The 19,805-nt window shown below is 44.5% G+C and overlaps 3 protein-coding genes across 4 annotated transcripts; 1 reads left to right on the top strand and 2 right to left on the bottom strand.

Moving 5' to 3' along the window:
* Positions 1-693: 693 nt before the first annotated feature.
* LOC310804076 (protein BTG1) lies at positions 694-2,474 on the bottom strand. The gene is made up of 3 exons (XM_083669168.1): positions 2,015-2,474; positions 1,709-1,845; positions 694-1,254 (listed from the first exon to the last, which is right to left on the bottom strand). Exons 2-3 carry the CDS (start codon positions 1,824-1,826, stop codon positions 896-898), a joined length of 477 nt encoding a protein of 158 aa, XP_083525294.1. The 5' UTR covers positions 1,827-1,845; positions 2,015-2,474; the 3' UTR covers positions 694-895.
* A 246-nt stretch (positions 2,475-2,720) lies between these two features.
* atrip (ATR interacting protein) lies at positions 2,721-10,809 on the top strand. The gene is made up of 14 exons (XM_083667994.1): positions 2,721-2,876; positions 3,397-3,830; positions 3,986-4,065; positions 4,248-4,418; positions 4,713-4,831; positions 6,014-6,168; positions 6,378-6,461; positions 6,627-6,750; positions 7,013-7,765; positions 8,034-8,176; positions 8,524-8,615; positions 9,338-9,424; positions 9,584-9,854; positions 10,356-10,809. Exons 2-14 carry the CDS (start codon positions 3,500-3,502, stop codon positions 10,427-10,429), a joined length of 2,484 nt encoding a protein of 827 aa, XP_083524120.1. The 5' UTR covers positions 2,721-2,876; positions 3,397-3,499; the 3' UTR covers positions 10,430-10,809.
* Positions 10,810-10,950: 141 nt separating this feature from the next.
* Positions 10,951-18,935, bottom strand: LOC310803279 (protein shisa-5-like). Of its 2 annotated transcripts, none has more exons than XM_083667995.1 (5): positions 18,817-18,935; positions 16,975-17,140; positions 15,784-15,911; positions 13,430-13,648; positions 10,951-12,414 (listed from the first exon to the last, which is right to left on the bottom strand). In XM_083667995.1, the coding sequence occupies exons 1-5, from the start codon at positions 18,884-18,886 to the stop codon at positions 12,167-12,169; spliced, it is 831 nt and encodes a 276-aa protein (XP_083524121.1). In that variant the 5' UTR covers positions 18,887-18,935; the 3' UTR covers positions 10,951-12,166. The 2 variants fall into 2 exon arrangements, with proteins under 2 accessions (XP_083524121.1, XP_083524122.1); XM_083667996.1 differs by having other exon boundaries at positions 10,951-12,411.
* Positions 18,936-19,805: the final 870 nt, after the last annotated feature.

Genomic DNA, 19,805 nt, shown 5'->3' with positions numbered 1-19,805 from the left:
ATTGTCCTCTTCTGCTAAGAAACTTGCCGAACTTGATATCACCTGTTACTCGTACATAACTACCCCTGTAAAATAACGTTACGCAACATGGTTCACAGGTAGTGAAATCATTTGGATCAACCCAAAGGAACAATCTGGGAAATGTACCTTGAGAAAATATTCAGGCTTTACTTGCTTTGTCTTCCTACCTCTCCCACCCACTCCTCTGTGTTCCCACCCATGAATGAATGAATGACGTCAGCTGAACACCAGGCTCAAGGACAACATCTCTTACACTTTAACAGACGGAGAAAGAAAAGCTGCCTGTCGCCATCACTGGGCAGATATGGTAGGAGAAGATGGGCATCAGGGAGCCTCAGAGACTGTCTCTACCAGGAGAGGCTGGTGGAGGTAGAAATTGGAGGACAGGCTCATTGTAATGCATGGAATGAGGAATGGTATCAAACGTGCATTTCCTCATTCCATGCATTACAATGGACCCATCCTCTGCTTTCTACCACCACCAGTCTCCACAATGTAGCCATTTCCTCTGCTCAGTGGCTGTATATTTGTCAGAGTAGAACAAACAATTAAGTAATGTTGTGTAGTTAAAGCAGAGAGAACACAAACATATATGGTTATGATGAGACGAACAGCTCGACAGATGACACTTCATTAAAACACAGTGAGTTTTTAATAGAAATTGATAGCAACTTTAAAAACATCTACTCTATACAATAGATTTTCAGTCAACAATCCATTACAGAAAAATAACTCTGAAAACATCCACAATGGTGAAAACGATCATCTTCAGTGTACTAAGATATTTAATCTTCTGATAAAAAAAAAAAAGGTAAATAACAAATCAGCTTATATCCAATGTGGGTAAGTCCATGGTGCTTTCATATGTACATGTCTAGCTGGAGATCCTAATCATACTGTACGACTTAGGAGGGCTTGACCTCCCCACTCTCAGTTCATCTTTGCAGCTGCCTAGGTTGTCTCCTTGGTTCTGCAGCTGGTTTGTTTCTGACGGGGGTGTGGACTCGTACAGGACACAAATGGAGCCGTCCTCTCCTATTCGATAGGAAACCTCGTACGGATCCACCCAGATAGTGAGCTCCCGAGGTAGCAGTTTGAAGAGTTGTTCCCTGGTCAGTCCGATGGTGCAGGCCGCTTCACCTATGACAGGGTCCATTTTGTGGTTGATTCGGATGCATCTGTACCCTGAGCCTTTGCAGGGGGCGTTGGGGAACCAGTGATGTTTGTAGTGTTCTGTGAAAGGAACACAAATGCCAGTGTCAGAACTTTTATGAATGCAAAGGTTCAAAATGGTATCTAACATTATTTTAGGACTCGTTGTCCTGTGGCCTGATTCATTACTGTGTGTCACTTTGGATGATGTGTTCTGTTGCCATTTAGGCCAAATCATTTCCATGGAGTAATTCTAACAGAGAAAATGAAAGAACAAAAAAAAAAAAACACAACACTTAGCACGAAATATCTGTTTGAGTTGTGATTGAATATAATCTGCCCTGTCTTTGTTGTAACAATGTCTTTGACAATGTTGACAATAAGTAGGCCTGAAAGATTAGCGTCTTCACAAGTAGCAAACACTGAAACCTGCAATTAAACTAAATCTGTAAAAAAAAAAAAAAGAGGAAAAAGATGCTGTGAATGCAATTTATTTTTGGTTATGGATTTGGGCCAATCTTTGTTTCCATCTTACCTCCCAGTGATTCTTCAAGAGACTGGCTGAAGTGTTGAAGTTGTTCATCGGATAGCAGACCAGTTGTTTTCAATAAACTGGTGATGAAATTTGCAGCGGTGGACACCTCAGTTTTCATTTTATGAACGTCTCATGAGCTACAATAACAAACACAATGACAAGTGTTAATTATAATGAATTCACACATTCTAAAAGGAAGGTGTAAACTCAAGCAAGCTTGAGAAAAACAACACAACACACACATCCGTCGGACTCGACACCATCTCTCTTTGTTGTAGCAAAAGGCTAAGGCAAAAACAGACAAACCTCTTCAATCATACAAAAAAAAATGTTAATTGATCGTCTCTTCTCCTCGCAAATACGACTGCAGGTCTCTGAAAGCAAAAACGTTGATTTTCAGCTGGGGAAAATGATCTTTTCAGTGCGATCTTTGGCGCTCACACAGCTGCTGCTGGACTCCGTGATTCCGTGACTCCGTGATTCCGTGGTTCCTCCGTTCCTCCGCTCGGTGGTAAACACTCTGAGTTCCTCAAACCCATAGGCGACCAATCGTGGTTTACATCACCCATGACGTCACAGAAAGGTCCAGTATATCAAAGACGGTATATTTGACGGTATATGTTTTGTGGTTGCATGCACTCTTTTTGAGGAGGTGAAGGAACCCCCAGGTTCTTGAAAGATTCTCAGATGTATCTGTTTTTACTGACATCAGAGTACTGCACTTCTTATTTAGTCGACCCGGTCCCCTTTCATGTGACGTTGAACGTAGATGTGGGATTCTATACGTGCCAATAAAGACCATGCCAAGAAATGCCCATCACAGCTGAAACAGTCTGACATTTGACACCATTTCACTTTATTCCAGTAATATGAAACACATTGAAGTGGAACCAAGTTGAGTCAGCCTCGAGGCTGAAGCCAGTGCACCACCCGTGCTATATCTACACGGTTTACAGCATATTTATTTAATGTATGGATTATTGAGGTGGAGCTACATGAGAATTTGGGCTTCAGTCTCTTTGGATTCTCATTTTCCTCTCTGACCAAAATGTGTCTCGCATTCCACACTTTTTGTCCCCAGTAGCGTTCCGTACGATGCAGATCCAACGCTGTGTCTGGCGCATCTGTGAAGCCCGGGCTCCTTCATAACTGATGCTTTAGCCTGCAGGTATCTTATTTAACAACTAAAGTTAGTTTTGAAGTAATTTGGTTTTTAAATAAGCTGTGGGTAATAACCTGCCAGGAGTTTGCAGTCATTAAACGGCCACAGTCGACTTGTTGACCACATTGAATGCAGCTAGCCAGTTAGCAACTTATAGCAAAACTAACTTGGAGTTGACTGTCGGAACTGTAGTATCGCTTGATAAGTCAGCTTATCTGGGCTGCTTATTAACAAGGATAACTAGTTGTACATGTTTAAAATATGTTATATTTCTTGTCTATTGGACCATGCCAATAATATGGTGTCAACTGTTTAGTTATTGAATAACTGGACAACCAGCTCAGCTGCAGTTTCTTTGCTCATCTCTGCTTGTAAAGTAGCTAATGTAGCTAACTAGATGACACTTGTTTAATGAGACTGGCCCAGTCTAGACGCTAGAAACAGCCCAAGCTCTTACCGCTGCACCGTCAAAGGGCAATGCTATGTCACTACCCTGTTAATGATTATACCTATCCTCTTCTCTCAGGTGGCAGGGCCAGGGAAGGGGTTGATTCTGGGCTGGGGAGCCCGCTGTTTCCCTCTGGGCTAACCAGCCAGGTGTTCCGGCCCAGCCTCATCTGTCCGCTGGTATGGCGTATCCACCGAGGAAGCGGCTTAAAAGCTTGAGTCACAATACTGCTGCATTCAATGACCCCTTCGGAGATGACGATGACTTCACTCAAGACGACCTTGAAGAGATTGATGTCCTTGCATCTCAGGCTGTCACCGGGGACACTGGAGGTCAAAGTTCAAAGGTGACATTGCCCTACAATGGTACCTGGCCAGGGGAGCCGAGCAGATCGTTCTCAGGGGGTAGAAAGACCTCTGATCATGCCCGGACCGGTCAAACAAGAGACAGTGCTGTTGCCGGGCTCAGCAATAGCAGGGAGACTTTTGGATTTCAATGTAAAGATCCCTTTGGTGAGTTTGCTGTGGAAATATGTAGGGCTGCAGGAGTCCATGTGAAAAATGTGAGGACAATGTTACATTTGCATTTATGGCATTTAGCAGACGCCTTTATCCAAAGCGACTTACAACAAATGTGTGAATGCAACAAATATTTTACTGTTTTATAGGCAATGGACATCATTCCAAGGCAGAGAAAGAGCTGTCGTGCAGCAAGTTGGAGGCTCAACAAACAGAACTCAAGAAAAAGGTAAAATCCTGAGACAGTGTTGACATTTGAGCGGGTTAGGGTTAGGGTTCTTTTCGGCCTTCCTCTTGCACCTCCCAGAGTAGATGTCCTGTACGGCTGGGAGCTCACGACCTGTGACGAACTGGGGTGCCCACATTCTGGTAAATCTAAGTCCATGAGTTTGTCTTCCTCTGCTTGTGCAGCTGAAGGAGGTGGAGGAGGAGATCCTGATGAAGAACGGGGAGATCCGGGTCCTGCGTGACTCCCTCCGCGTGGCCCAGCAGGAGAAGGAGCAGCAGAGGCAGGCACAGCTGGTGAAGGAGAAGGAGAAGGCCCACGCTCAGAGCGAGAAGGAGAAAGAACTCTTTAAGAAGGTAGCAGTGCATCTGTGCTGCAACTGGTTTCCTGTGAAACTCTACTGTGTTACGAGATCCAGAGGTTTTGGGGATATGTAATCTTCTTCTTCTATTATTATTATTATTATTATTTATGTATTTATTGTTATTTTTATTTTATTATTATCTTTATTATTATTATTTATTTATTTATTTTTCCTCCATATGGCTGACATAAGACTATTGGGTGGCCCACATAGATTATACTCTTCTCATCCATTTAGCTGACATCCTTATTATGCTTTCGGTTTGTCGGGGCTGTTGTCTTCACAGGTGCAGTCCTTACAGTCAGAGCTGCTCTTCAAGGAGGCAGAAATGAACGAGATGAAAACCAAGCTGAAGAACTCAGAGAGGGGAACTAAAGCAGTGGCCTCACCTGTGACCAGAAATAGGTCAGTATTCCATAAGCTTCTTTCCATAGCTCATAGATAGATAGATAGATAGATATAAAGAGGTACTTTATTGATCCCCGGGGAGAAATTAAGGCGTTACAGCAGCTCGCATCATAAACAACAACAAAATAAAGTGACAATAGAATAAGAGAATAAGATAAAATAGACATCTAAAACATTATATACAGTAAGAACAGTCCAGTATGATTTAACATCCCCCAGCCTGACTCTGATCACCCCGGTCTAGCCAGCCGGAGGAGGAGTTATACAGTCTTATTGCGGCAGGCAGAAAAGATCTCCTATAGCGCTCCTTAGTGCAACGTGGTTGTAATAATCTGTTGCTAAAGGAGCTTCTCTGCTCTGCCACAGTGTCATGTAGAGGACGGGAGGGATTGTCCATGATGGCCAGGAGTTTGGTCCTCATCTTCCTATTGGCCACCTCCTCCACAGTAAGGGTGTAGAGGAAGGGAGGCAGAACTGTTCCCTGGGTGCCAGTACACATCCCTGCAAACGTACAAACTGTGGCCTCTTGGTCAGGTAGTTCGTAATCCAGGAAACAATGGGGAAGTCCACCTGCATCCTCAGCAGCTTATCCGCAAGTAGCAAGGTGTTAAATGCACTGGAGAAGTCTAAGAACATGACCCTCACAGCGCTGCCAGCCTTATCTAAATGGGAGTGAGCTCTGCGTAGCAGGTAGATGATGGCACCATCCACACCAATGTCTGCCTGGTAGGCAAACTGCAGGGGGTCCAGGGATGTCTTCACCTTGGCCTTGTGTCAGGTGTGCTGATCCGCCTTACCTACAATGTTGTGTCTTGATTATAGGAAGAGAGCCTGTGCGTCTGACACTCCTATGCGTCTGACACGCAAGACTCATTTTTCATCATCCTACCTCATTTGCTACGTGAGCGAATTTCGAACACTCTGTTTGAGTATTTCCCCGACATGGTGACTGGTCGTCTACATCCAGTCAGGCGTTTGCAGCTCAGCGGACTGCCACACCGTATTTACGTGCCTCCATATATTAAATTCTCTCCAGGTTATCAGGAGATCTGATTACCCCGAGCATGTGACTGCGATGGCGGTGACCTGGACTACCAGTATTAGATCAAGCGGCCTGTATTTGCCTAACTTGGTTAGGTTGTTAGAGGCTATGTAAATGGTTTCCTGTCCTGTCTGAAGCCCCAGGGCGGCCACCTCTGCGGCTCCTCTCCAACACACCAGCGGGAGCGGCAGCTCGGCCTCGCCCGGAGGCCACGCCTTCATCACCAAGGAGACGTTCGCTGCCCAGCTGCCCGCGAGGTCTACGCCAGTCAAAGCCTGTGGGTCAAGAGAGGGTATGGATCAGTGGAGGTAGAAATCGGAAGACGGGCTCATTGTGATGCATGGAACGGAATGGAACCATTTCTCTCACATTCCATTATTCCATTATTAATTCCACCTGCATCCTAACTGCCAAAGTTAGTGAGTTAAACAAAACAAATCATTACTCGATATTTTAGGAAGGCACTTGTAACTGTTTAGTTTTTGTTTGTCTTGTGTTTAGATGGAAAACAGCCACCCAGTAGAAGACCGAGTGACATCAAAGACATCGACCCTTTCAACTGTCCTACTGTGCAACATCACCAAGGTGATTTTCATTTTACCTACAAATCTTCCAGGTGAAATCTACCCAGTCATGTAGAATTCTACCCAGTCATGTAGAATTAATGACGTTTGCAGTGACTGAGGTGTATGAAAACGTTATTTCTCTTTTCCTGGGGAAGGTAAAGTTATTGTGTTCTGCTCTGTGTAGGCTCAGCCCTGCTGAGTGTGCTGCTACAGCACCCTCTGAGCCCCAGCTCCCTGGGGCTGTGTCACCTGCTCTGTATCAGCCTCGACGCCATGCCTGCCCGTCTACAGAACAATTACCTTAGCTCGTGAGTCTCTCCCTCTCTCTCACTCCATCAAGGCATTCCTGGACACGGATTAAGTCCTGGACTAAACAAGGCTTAATCTGGGTCTGGGAAGCTAGCCCACATTGTTCCAGCTTGGTTGATGGCATTGACATTCAAAGTACAATATGATAGAACACCTGGAATCACAGTTTTTTTTGTTAACACAATGAATTTATTTATTTTAATCATCTCTAAAAGGGGGTACATTTTCCATATTATTGTTTGTTAATTTTTCACTTCACAGAGGATCTTCTGTTGGCTCCAGCAGCTCGTCCACAGAGACACCGAGGGTTGTACACAAATCTCCCAGTCGCTTCAGCCAGCTCCAGAGCCTAGCCATGTCTGGCCTCAACATGATGTCCCTCCCTGAGTACCTCCCCAGCCAGCCTCGCTCCCCCCACTGTGACCCTACCTGGACCAACCCCAACAGGAGCTGCCCTGGTGCCGTGCACCTCCTCCCTCTCCTGGACTACCACATCAGCCTGTTCTGTCAGACCCTGGAGGCCATGGACAGCTCAGGGAAAAGCCCCCTGCGAGGGAGCTCCCTGTCTGGGTCGTCCTCCGAGGGCAGCATGGCCTCCAGTATGGAGGACTCCCTGAGCAACCAGGAGGAGTTCGCCCTCGCCTCCATCAGAGCTCTCTACCACGTGGCATCTCAGAGCCGTGAGGCCGTGGATGTGCTGCTGTCCTGCCACCCTCAGGAGAACAGCCCTGCCGGAGGAGAACCGCCGGGTCCACCACAGGGAACCAACAGGCCCAGCCTGACCGGGCTCCAACAGAACCACACAGAGACCGGGACCGGGACCGGGCGGGCCTCTGAGACCCCAGACAGAACCAGAGAGGGGCTGCCGCTCCAGCACCCGCTGTTCCGGAGGCTTCTGCAGCTGTCAGACCCTGTGTTCAGCTGTCACGCCATTCAGAGGGAGTGTCTGGTGAGAAGCAGTCTGGAGACTCTCAACGTGCTGGCGGAGAGAGCAGAGGAGACACACCTTTCCCGGCAAGTCTGGTTCAGTTGTTGTTTTTGTTCATTCACAAAACAAGACAAAAGGGAGCGTTTGTTGCCTAGTGTGTTTTAGTAGGTGATGTGTGCTCAGTCATTTAAGTGGCCGCTACCTCAATGCCACCCTATTCTCTTTCACCTTTATTCATCATCCAGGTGAGACTCTCATTGAGATTAAACCTCTTTTACGAGAGAGACTCATGAATGTGACATTATTTCACCTTCTTTAAAGTCAGGTTTCTAACTCTTGTGTGTCCCTGTGCAGGTTCAAGTGTGTGCTGTCTAGTCAGGCGATGATGCGATGCCTCTCCCTGGACTCCTCCTACCAAACGTTGTCTCTCTCTGTGTCTCTATTGGCTGTCCTGGTCAACAATGATGAGGTCGCCATTAAACTATGTTCACATTTGGGTAAGGATCATCGCCATTCAGTCTCGTTCCTACAGGGCCACTTTCCTGGTCCTAGACTAAGCCTGGTCCTAGACTAAGCCTGGTCCTAGACTAAGCCTGGTCCTAGACTAAGCCTGGTCCTGGACTAAGCCTGGTCCTGGACTAAGCCTGGTCCTAGACTAAGCCTGGTCCTAGACTAAAAAGTGAGTGCAGAACAGAGAGTCTCTATAGACAGTGAGATTGAGTCCAGGACTTGATCTGTATTCAGGAAACTGGCCTGTAATGTATTCGATGGAGCTTATTGGATGATACTGTACTGTTGTTTCATTCGAAGGAAGTAAACAGTACATTTTTAATTTCCTGTCTAGATTCCTGTCTGTTCCTGAAGATATTTCAGTACATCACCAGCCGACCGGACAAGCAGGTCACAGAAAGACAGTGGTCTCAGCTGGAGGTTGAGGTAAATATATCAGCGTTTTACTACCGCCTACCGGTTGGTAAAGAGAACAGCCCCTCCCTACCCGCAAGCAGTGGTCAGCCCCCGAACCCCGGCCCGATCACTCCACTCTTCCACCTCGGCTGGCCGCCTGGTACCGCCGGCTCTACGAGGATGCAGCGGTCGCACTACTCGGTCACGGCTTTTCACTGTCTTGGTGCCCTGGTGGCGGAAGGAGCTTCCCACTGCTGTCAGGACTGCAGAGTCACTACCTATCTTCCACTGTAGATTAGATTAGATAAGATTAGATTAGATTCAACTTTATTGTCATTGAAAAGAAAAGTGCAGTGTGAACAGTATATACAGGTAGTACAGTATAGTAGTGAAGTAGACTGAAGACCTCCATCTCTTCAGGCTCCATCTTGACTGTCCCTCCTAAAGACCTCTTCACCCCTCACTACCCCTCTATACAGTTCCTCTACTGTTAATAATAAAACAATTAAAAGTAATCCTTCCTTCTTCTAGCATTGTGACTGCCAAGGGCACCTGGTCCTAGCATAGATTTTTTTCTTATGATGACTGATGGATAGATGATTCACTTACTTTAAAAAAAATGTACCTGTAACTGATTCACATTCAACTGATTCACAACTGATGTTCATTCAGGGAATCACCGACAGGGAATGTTTTCAGAATGAGAGGTCATGTTTTTCTGTTCATACAGTATGACTGTTGTCTTTTGACAGGTGGTGCGTTTTCTAACCAAGCTGTTCACTCAGAAAGCCTCCACCTGGGGAACCTTCATAGAGTCTTCCTGTCAGTGCCACAGTGAGGTAAGAACCAGAGCTTGGAATTGTGTGTCTTCCGTTTTATTTATTACAAAATTCCATTTCATGCATTACAATGAGCCCCGTCCTCCGATTTCTACCTCCACCAGCCTCCCCTGGATTATTATGTAATGCATGCAATTTCCACAAAATGTGTCTGAGCAGGTGGTCCAGACCGTGGTGGTGCTGCTACACAGGCAGTGGCTGGACATCAGAGGGCGGGAGGGGGAGGAGGCCCAGGCCCAGACCCAGGCCCAGTGGACGTCCTCCCCTGGGGTTCACCTGCTGAGGGAGTCCCTGATGTTCCTCCACTGGCTCTTGCTGAACCACTCCAGCTTCTCAGAGCATTGTCGACCCGTGCTCCACATGTACGACCAGATCATCCCTGCTGTCAGAGACACATTCCGCAGGATCCCAGACCTCACAGAGAGCGAAGGTGAATAGCTGTCTGCCCTTTTCACACCGCTGAGCTGAGCAGAGCAGAGCAGAGCTAGCTGTGCTGGCCTGGTTACGCATTCCATCATCGTTGCAGTTGCAGTGCTGGAGAGAACAATGCGAATGTGAAAAAGAAAAGCACTGTTCAGCCCTTCAATGTCTAACCTCTGATGTGACTCTGGGAACCCTGAAACGGCCTGAACATCTTAGTAACTCAACTGCTAACCAATATATCCTCAGGCCATAAAGGGTGTGATCAATTTCTCCTCTCTTGGGGTTTTAAAGTTTTACTGGTTTATCTTGCAAGGCAACCCTCAATTACTCAGTAGCTCAACTGCTGATCAATAAATATTGATCAGCAGTCCATCCTCAACATATGATTTAGTCCATAGAGAGTTAATATACTGTAGGACATATCTCTCTCCTTTTTCTTTTCATGAATCACTTTAATCTTCCATGTATCACACATTCATTATGATTCTCTATGTCCTCTCCGTTTTAGAACTGGCTCTAGAGGAGATCTGTCGACCTGAAGCAGAGGATACTGAAGACATGGACATTGACACCTGCTCCTGATTGGCTGCATGGATATTGACACCCACTCCTCATTGGCTGCTTTGCCCCCTGACTTCCTGCACTTGAAGCTGAACACCTTTGATTGGACATTCATGACTGAAGCGTCTACAGCCCTGTCCAGTCTCTAACTAAGGTTGAGTGAAGTGTATACATTGCAACTGTAGGTAGAGTCCCTTGTGAAGGTTCAGTGAAGTGTATACATTGCAACTGTAGGTAGAGTCCCTTGTGAAGGTTCAGTGTAGTGTCTACAGCCCTGCTGATGTTGAAATGTGAAAATATTCTGTAAATATGTAACTTTTCCCATCAATGTTTTTTTTTTTTTTCCTATTCTTTTTGAGATTTTACTTGAATATGAATTAAATGTAACAATAATTCTGAACAGCAATGATTTCTAGACTACTGTAAATCCCATGCAGCAACAATTAATATTTTCCTGTCATGCCACAAATGTTTTCCATCCCATATGATGAAATGGCATTTTTATAGTATTTTTTGCCAAGACACCACCATGAAAGCAAGTGTTCAATTCATTTCAGATAAGTGGTATATTGTTGACAAAACAACAGGAAAAATAAACAAACAAATAATCTGATACAATTTCCAACAATAACATATTGGTTAAAATGCAGTGATGGCTATATTTATCCACACACAAGTCACTTTAAAAATGAAATACTGGGCAAATTGTTCCAACACAAAAACATACATATCACTAGGGATACACTGAGTTACACTGGAAATCACATGAACGAAGTCAGACATTTCAGAGTAGAGTCACAAGCAAGAGAGATGAGGTCACTTTTTGGAAAAGTGAGTTTACCTGCTGGGTTTACCTCAGAATAGAAGGCTGTGTCATCAGCTCACATTAAGGACTCTACGAGCACAGAATGAGCTGACAAAACAAGGCATATTAAAGGTTTTCATTCTCTAAATATGACAACAGGACAAACGTGCTCTAATGTCTACAAACCTGAATAAACAGAAATAGACACAGATCATAAAAAGAGAGTTTTGGCTGGAACAAGAATTCAGGTATCAAACAACAAAGGCACAACTGTTTCTTGCATTTATTTTTTATACCTGCTTTATATAGGCTACTCGTTTTTTTGCTAGACATTTTCTCTTACCATCCAATGTGTACTATTTATAAAGAGTTGAGTTAAAGGCATATTTTGCCAAACATTGACCTTTGTTTCTATGACAACACACTGACTGTTTTGGGTTGCATATTGAAGGCGACAGCAACACATGAATATTCCCTTTCCCTGTTAGTTTTAAACAAAATAAGCGACAGAAAATGAGACACAGTGGTTTTAAAGATCCTGACATCTTCTCTGAATAAGGCTGTGGTAAAAAGTCACTTCAGTTTGACATTCTGGAGTGTAAATGAATATACAGACACATCTGCTCAGGTCGACTACATGACAGACATTCTACGTATGGCAAAGCACAGACTTCACTTTCACTTGTGAAACCCTTCCATTCGCTACGCTGCCTTGTGAATGAATTGGGGTGATTGCATGTCTCAAGACAACGGTTGTGTTCCAGGTCATCTCCATAGCAGCCGCGCTGCACAGATCACCAGGTCTTCACAACTCCTGAAGAAGGAACTACATCAATATGATATAGCAGTCTGGTGATCTGCTCCAGCCCGGCTGCAGTGTAGACGTCCAGGAACACAGCCAGCATATCCCACGCTCAGGGAGGGAGGGGTGGAGCTGAGGCTGGTCTGACGGTTCAGTAGCCCATCTTAGGAGGAGGCTCTGCGTAAGCTGGGTTGTAAGCAGGGTTGTAGGCAGGCTGTGTGGGAGCTTGTGGCTCAGACTGGGAGGGGTATCCAGGCTGGGGCTGGGAGGGGTAACCAGGCTGGGGCTGGGGGGGGTAGCCGGGCTGGTCTGGAGGCTGGAGAGAGTAGGCTAGCTGGCCTGGTGTGAACGCAGCTTGGCTGTAAGACATTCCTGGGCCAGGAGGGTACCCGGGACCTGCTACGGAGAAAGAAATTAGGTTTAGGTTTATTTACCATGTTTGTACCTTAGTGAAACATACACAGTATGTGATACCGCCGTACAATACTATAAAATGTTTTTTTTTTAAAAACGTATTACAGCTATAGAGTTTAAATAGGAAATCAGTCAGTCTAAAATAGACAATGGGCTGGTGTCCCAGACCAAGCCTAGTCGTAGACTACTACAGACCATGTTCACTACTACAGACCATGTTCACTACTACAGACCATGTTTGTCTAGAACTCTGCTCAATGTGGGACTGTGAAGCTCACCCAATGTTTGCAAAGCTAACATGGAGTGTGTTGTTTTTGGGCTTGCAAATAGAATGCTTAGACTAGCAAACTACTAGCAAATGTATAAACATAGTCAAGACCGGTCTATGGGACTAGGCCAGTCTTATTTAAGCTGTAAGTATAGTCTAATTTAAGATAGACAGTTGCACGAACATTAAGACTGGCTAACTTTAAGCCCAGAAAGTTACACTGCCCCCCCCCAGGCTAAATTTGATCCAAGACTTGTGTTGCCATGGCAACAGCTGACTATTCATAACAAAATACAGTTAACAAACATTAATATTTGCATTGAATTGTAATTATGTATGGGACATAAACAAATGACTAAATGAATTGCCATGCAAATATGCCAGGTCCCATGCTTTATTTTGTTGAAGTTGCATAATTAGGAAATGTTAAATTGCTAACACTAATTCTGTTCAGTGTCTTACTTGCCCCTAGGTAAGCAGGACTTTGGTTAGTCAAGTGTAAATCACTTTTATGCAACATATGAAATTAGATCCTATCCTAAGTTGAACTGAGCCAAACTGGGCTGGCTTGGTTTGGCATGAAACTTAACTGTAACAGGAATGGAAATCGGGTGAAAGGAAACATCTGTGCCAGCACAGTGTGGTTCACCTCAGCCCTGCAGGGTGTAAAGCCCCCTAGTTTCTGATGCTTCATAGATCTCATCCTCATCCTGTCATCAAACCACTACTTACCAGCCAACTGGTAAGGAGGGGGCGGTCCAGGCTGTGGTCCTGGTTGGTAGGGCTGGCCCTGGTAGGTTGCTGGCGCAGTGGGCTGTCCTCCGTAGCCTGGCTGCACGGGTACGGGATGGTAGCCCGGGTACTGGGCACCTTGGTAGGCCTGGGCCCCGGAGGCCGGCTGCTGGGGGTAGGTTGTGCTGATCACTTGAGTCGTGGTGGTCGCTATGACCGCTGTGAAGACAAAGACACAGAACATCATCTACCAATCCTTTGTATAGAACACTTCGTAGAGTACAAACTTTGTAAAACAATGTTTTACAATAAAATCAAAAGGGAAATACAAATTGCACATATTAAAGTGCTAGTACAATAAAAACATAACAAAGAAACAAAAAAACATATTTATATAAAGGGACAATCTGCAATTGGTATATCCACCATACTTTTAAATGAATGATATATAGTCATTCATTCTTAAAGAATATAGCTTAGAAATGCCTCATGAGCTTAGTTCAACTGCCTTACCCCATCAGAACCCGAAATATACGCTTGTTTTACTACATGTAAAGAATGCAATTGTAAACAAACACTGTAAAGCTTCAAAACATGGCTAAAACTATCGTTTTGACCTCATGGACGGTCGGTCCTTGCAACCACAGCTCCGTCTATGAGGTTGAGAGGGTTACATGTCTCCACGGCCCTCCTCCGCTGTTCTGTTGCTGTTTCAATCACAGACGCGGAGAGCCGCGGTCAGAGAACGAACAACACAGGCTAAAGCTTTGTTCTTCAGCACATTTAGTGTATCAGACCTTTTATTGTTAGTCGTTGTTCATAACAAAATAACTGTTTTTACAGTTAACAAACATTAATATTTGCATTGAATTGTAATTATGTATGGGACATAAACAAATGACTAAATTAATTGCCGTGCAAATATGCTCCGTTTTTTATATTGGCATCCTTGGCAGCAGCTAGCCAACTAAATAGCGAGCAATATCGCCTCTCCGAACCCAAATTTGAGGCTCATTTCGTTGGGAAAACACGAGCTAGCTAACATAATATGCCGTTCCTTTACACTTTTATTAAATCATTTGCCAGCTCCCATGCTTTATTTTGTTGAAGTTGCACAATTACGAAATGTTAAATTGTGTGTATGGCTAACTGTGAGAACGAGATCATCAGAAAAGGTTTTCGGGAGCCGCTGAAGTGTTTATTCAGGTCAACATGATCCTCAGCTTAACACGTGTTGGTAAAGCAGTGAGCTAAGACAAGTAACATTCCAGGCGTGTTCCATAAAAATGCTGTCAGACAACCTTGAATCATTCCCCTCCTCTCGATGTTTAGATGTCGGCCACATTTTCAATTGGTTGGCTCATAATGTATCACGCACATCAACAAGTGTTCTTTCACAATGTTTTGAATCCCCATTACGTCAATACCATGGTGGTGAGCAATAACTGTTTATGGTTCAAAAGGAGATCTTATATTTTCCCTATAGGATTTCCGATTCATGAGTTACGTAAGGAGGGAGTGGTCACAGATTACATTAGTGTAATCCTCATGTCCTCGGGCTTGCTATTGTTTGTTAGTGAATTCCTCCTCCTGTGAATTTCCAAGTGGGAGTGGAGAAACACCACTTCCCGTATGATGGATATTTTGAGAGATCCACCCTCTTTGTGGTCGCTGTGGAAACTATGAGTCAGACTGAGTGGAAGTCCTGGAGTGACTCCAACATGTAGGCCTACAACATGCTGTGGAAGTTCAGACAGACAAAGCTAGGCCTATATCATGTAGAACAGACATACTTCTCTGACCTGTTTAGTAGGGACTGCGCTGTCAGCACAAACAAACCCATACCCAGTACCCTACCACTACCACTACGGCCTGTCCATGCTCACTGAACACTATGGGAGGGAAGCCGACCACACCCAGAGTTCCCTCCTGTTGGAGCTTGTTGATTAATGGTCATGGGACGTCATGGGATCTGTAGTTCCTCCCAGTGAGTCAAACACAGCCCTCCTCCTCCTCCCTGATACTCACCAGCTCATACTTAACTTGAGCGTCTGTTTAAATAAGCAGCACACAGACCAAAACAGGAACATACTTCTACCTTTTCCTCCTCAACAGAGAGACAGAACTGACCAGCCTACCGATTAAGGTGATTTTATAGAAGACGGGTTATCAGTGCCATAATGGGCAATAATTAATCGATCAATAATCTCTAATTAATCAACATCAAATCTCATTATCATCAGAGAGTGACACGTCACGACATACTTTGTATTTCACTTCCTGAGAGAGAGAGAGATCTATATGCATAAACACATTTTTCTGATGTAATGTTATGATGGTAAAATTAGACTTACGTGTGGGCTTTCTGCACATTTTGTAGAGGCAGCAACAAGGACACACACAGCAAGAGATGATCAAGATGATCAAGATGACGACGCTAGCCACAGCCGACGTGATGGTCAGGGTGCTACTGCTATTGTGACTGGAAACACAGAAAAGTCAAATCATCCACGGAACACAGGATCCTTTTATTGGTGGACAGAAAGATGAGGTATAGAATGAGACAATATTATTAGACTGTTTATGTGGTGATGGCTTGACCTGAAATACTCAGACAAATGATTGAACAGATGAGCAGAAGTTGAGTGTTCAAAATCCACCCATTTTAGCCTCATCAGCCATCATCTCACGTGTACTGCAGGCTTTTAATCACCCTTAGAAAAAAGACTCATTTTCTATATTTTTAAGGAAACATTTTCAGATAACTGCCACAAATCAGATGAGGCTAAAATGGGTAAAACAACACCGTCTGATCGGGAGACCGTCTGATCCACTACAGATCTACATGCAGTTAATACCTCACAGAGCCTAATACATCACTACATACAAAAAATATTCGTTTTTTTGTTATTATTTATTTAATATTATTATTAAAATATTACCACATGAATATGCTGAGGAACATGGAGGGTGGTGAGAGTGAAGAGTGAAGTGAGTCCTATATAGGAATCACATGGGTCTTGCAACTCACTTGTGAGTTTAATTAAAATGGTGGTCTTTGAAAGGAAAGGATTACTTCACTGTGCCATGCGTTTACCTCAACAGAGGTCATGTGTTAGTGGTTTCTTGCTGTCTATTGCAAGAGTGAGGAAGGAAGCCATGCACTGATGGTTTGTTCAAAACAGGAAGTGGGGGGCTGTGTGTTGTACAGACACAAACGTACTGGAACAAAATCAGGCCAGCCTCACATATAGAAACAGATTTCATATCTATATTGTGTTATCAAATGGACTGGCTCTGATATAATCTACTGCAATGCACCGCTCTGTCCCTGTTAATGATCAGAAATAACCTGAATGTGACCTTGATTAACTAGATTAATATCCATGATCTACCTGTACCTGTTCTGTTCTCTACTGCAATAACTCAAACACAAGCTTGTCTTTGGCCTTCTATTGTAGCATGCATGAACAGCAGTCTCACCACCACAGTAGTTTTCTATTTAATGACGTTATCACTGGAAGGAAAATCTTAAACCAACATACGAGTAAATGATGCAGCTGTCTTGGGCATCCTCAGTTAGTCTATCCCACGAGTTCGAGCAGCAATATCTGTTTTCACAGGTGCCACAGCAGAACTGACGTCCAAAGCATGTATCACGGAATTTATATAAGCCCCTGGAATCTGTATAGGACTCACAGTCATCTCCAGCTGCATGAAGAGAGAAGAATTTGGAGAAAATTAAAGATTATTCACCATTCACAGTAAAGGTATAATGATAACACTTACAACACAACAGCATTGACAGAGTTGACAGGACCAGAGAGAGAGAGAGAGAGAGAGAGAGAGAGAGAGAGAGTTGGGCTACGACATGATGGATCTATTGTAGACATCATCAGGAAATCATCAGGAGATTGAAGACCATCTCCTCATTTACTAGTGTTTTGTCCTTCTATGTCAAGAGCAAGATAAACAACACACACATCTCTCTCTCTCACACACAATGTACAGTCACTGAGCACTTTATTAGGAACACTATACTAAATACTGGCTAGGGCCTCCCTTTGCTCTCAAAACAGCCTCAATTCTTCATGGCATTGATTCCACAAGATGTTGGAAACATTCCTTTGAGATTCTGGTCCATGATGACAGGATTATTAAGTTTGAGACTTTTGCTTTGTGACCTGGTCATGCTGGAAGTAGCCATTAGAAGATGGGTAAATTGTGGCCATGAAGGGATGCACATAGTCAGCAACAATACTCAATGAGAAGGTGTCCAGGTGTTCCACCACCTCCACCATGAGAAGGTGTACAGGTGTTCCACCACCTCCACCATGAGAAGGTGTACAGGTGTTCCACCACCTCCACCATGAGAAGGTGTACAGGTGTTCCACCACCTCCACCATGAGAAGGTGTACAGGTGTTCCACCACCTCCACCATGAGAAGGTGTACAGGTGTTCCTCCACCATGAGAAGGTGTACAGGTGTTCCTCCACCTCCACCATGAGAAGGTGTACAGGTGTTCCTCCACCTCCACCATGAGAAGGTGTACAGGTGTTCCTCCACCTCCACCATGAGAAGGTGTACAGGTGTTCCACCACCTCCACCATGAGAAGGTGTACAGGTGTTCCACCACCTCCACCATGAGAAGGTGTACAGGTGTTCCACCACCTCCACCATGAGAAGGTGTACAGGTGTTCCACCACCTCCACCATGAGAAGGTGTACAGGTGTTCCACCACCTCCACCATGAGAAGGTGTACAGGTGTTCCACCACCTCCACCATGAGAAGGTGTACAGGTGTTTCTAATAAAGTGTTCAGTAGATTCACTTGTGAATGACTAGCGAGCTATTAGTAGGAAGTTACCCACATACAGAACACACATGGGTGGGGTTGGACGATGTTGCCACATCTGGCTAGCTATAACTTGCCTTTACTGTATAACGTAGTTAAACTTGCCTGACAGTCCTAGAATTCGCTAAACATTCGTAGCATGACAACTGTGTGTTAAGCAGCGTCGGGCGGCGAGCGGACATCCTCAAACACGTCCTCGCCAGGATCAACTTTTGCACAAAAACAAACAATAATAAAATAATTTCCTTTCCTTTCTCGAGCACTGTGACTGCTTGTGGCACTTATATAGAAAGTCTTACCTGCGATGACTGTGATGTTAATTCACTTTAGGCGCATGTATTTATTGTAATAACTAAAACTAAAATGTAGCGAATGGAAATGTAGCTAATGTGGCTAAATGTTATCGCCCCAGAACAGACGCGCTTAGCTTTCGATTCCGATGAAGCGAAACACGACCGAACACAGACACCAAGGACATCTATTAACAAATAGTATGGTACTTTAGGAATGATTTCACATAAATAAAAACTTACCAGACACGGTAGGGGTCAGGGAAAACACACACAAAAGGAAAACAACGACACCGGACAGATTCGCCGCCATGGCTGTGTTCTTCAAGACCCCCGAAACGAAACACCGCTGCCGACGAGTGTCTCCTCCTCCTCCGCCTCCTCCTCCGCCGCCGCAGAACCTCCTCTCCTCTCCTCTCCTCCTCAGACCTCCTCAGACCTCCTCTCCTCTCCTCTCCTCTCCTCCTCTCCTCTCCTCCTCAGACACGCTATCTATCAGCACACGATCAGGGATGCGCTGATCGATCAACATGGTTCTATTAAAGATTAAAAAACGTTGACTCAACCTGACCAGTGATATATATGGGAACTTAACTCGAGAAATATTGCTTGCTTGGGTAAATGTGTTTTTTTTTAAATTCATTTCAATGGTGATTTGACTTTAGTTTTTGAAAAAAGAAAACAATTGACAATGAAATAAGTAAAGCAAGCAATACTTCATCACAATAAAGCAAACCTGGCGAAGCAGATGAACATAAAGAGTTATATTTGTATCCAAGGTCTGTCGTGGTCTTTCAACCGTGCGATCCCTGTTCTATTTCAGGACGCCAGCCCTAACCCGGCAGCTTGACGGGGCTGCGCAGCCGTGCACACGACTGTCACCTTTTGATTTGCCACAAATATAACAACATGGAGATAAACAAAGTCATTGTCATTAACAAGTCATTAACTCTGCACATGATTTGAGACACCCAGGAACAAATCATAAAGGTGTTAACGAGGTAGTTTGCTGTTTTACACCTTACAGTCAGATGGTTCCTAACCTTGAAAGTAGTCTATGGGCCAGGAAAATAAATAATTAAATATCCATTACTATGTTCATCTATCACTCTCATTAAACACATGTCCCATTAGTGAGTGTTGATCATGCATGTAGTCCTCTACATCGGCACGAGGAGGCGCACTTGGACAATGAATTATAGATCAGTACCAAAACAGATCTGTCAGAAATC

Source organism: Argentina silus (assembly GCF_951799395.1).
Source record: "Argentina silus genome assembly, chromosome: 4".
Classification (NCBI taxonomy): Eukaryota; Metazoa; Chordata; class Actinopteri; order Argentiniformes; family Argentinidae; genus Argentina; species Argentina silus.
Note: the sequence above shows the minus strand (reverse complement) of the source record. Positions and strands in the feature narration are given on the sequence as shown.

Excerpts from the sequence above, each read along its gene's own strand:
- LOC310804076 (XM_083669168.1), bottom strand. The coding sequence starts at position 1,826 with ATGAAAACTGAGGTGTCCACCGCTGCAAATTTCATCACCAGTTTATTG. Across the intron at positions 1,255-1,708 it reads TCTTGAAGAATCACTGGGAG|AACACTACAAACATCACTGG; the intron begins GTAAGATGGAAA and ends TTCCTTTCACAG.
- atrip (XM_083667994.1), top strand. The coding sequence starts at position 3,500 with ATGGCGTATCCACCGAGGAAGCGGCTTAAAAGCTTGAGTCACAATACT. Across the intron at positions 4,066-4,247 it reads AAACAGAACTCAAGAAAAAG|CTGAAGGAGGTGGAGGAGGA; the intron begins GTAAAATCCTGA and ends CTGCTTGTGCAG. Across the intron at positions 6,169-6,377 it reads AGCCTGTGGGTCAAGAGAGG|ATGGAAAACAGCCACCCAGT; the intron begins GTATGGATCAGT and ends TCTTGTGTTTAG.
- LOC310803279 (XM_083667995.1), bottom strand. The coding sequence starts at position 18,886 with ATGGCGGCGAATCTGTCCGGTGTCGTTGTTTTCCTTTTGTGTGTGTTT. Across the intron at positions 17,141-18,816 it reads CCTGACCCCTACCGTGTCTG|CTGGAGATGACTGTGAGTCC; the intron begins GTAAGTTTTTAT and ends CTCTTCATGCAG. Across the intron at positions 15,912-16,974 it reads GACAGCTGCATCATTTACTC|TCACAATAGCAGTAGCACCC; the intron begins GTATGTTGGTTT and ends CTGTGTTTCCAG.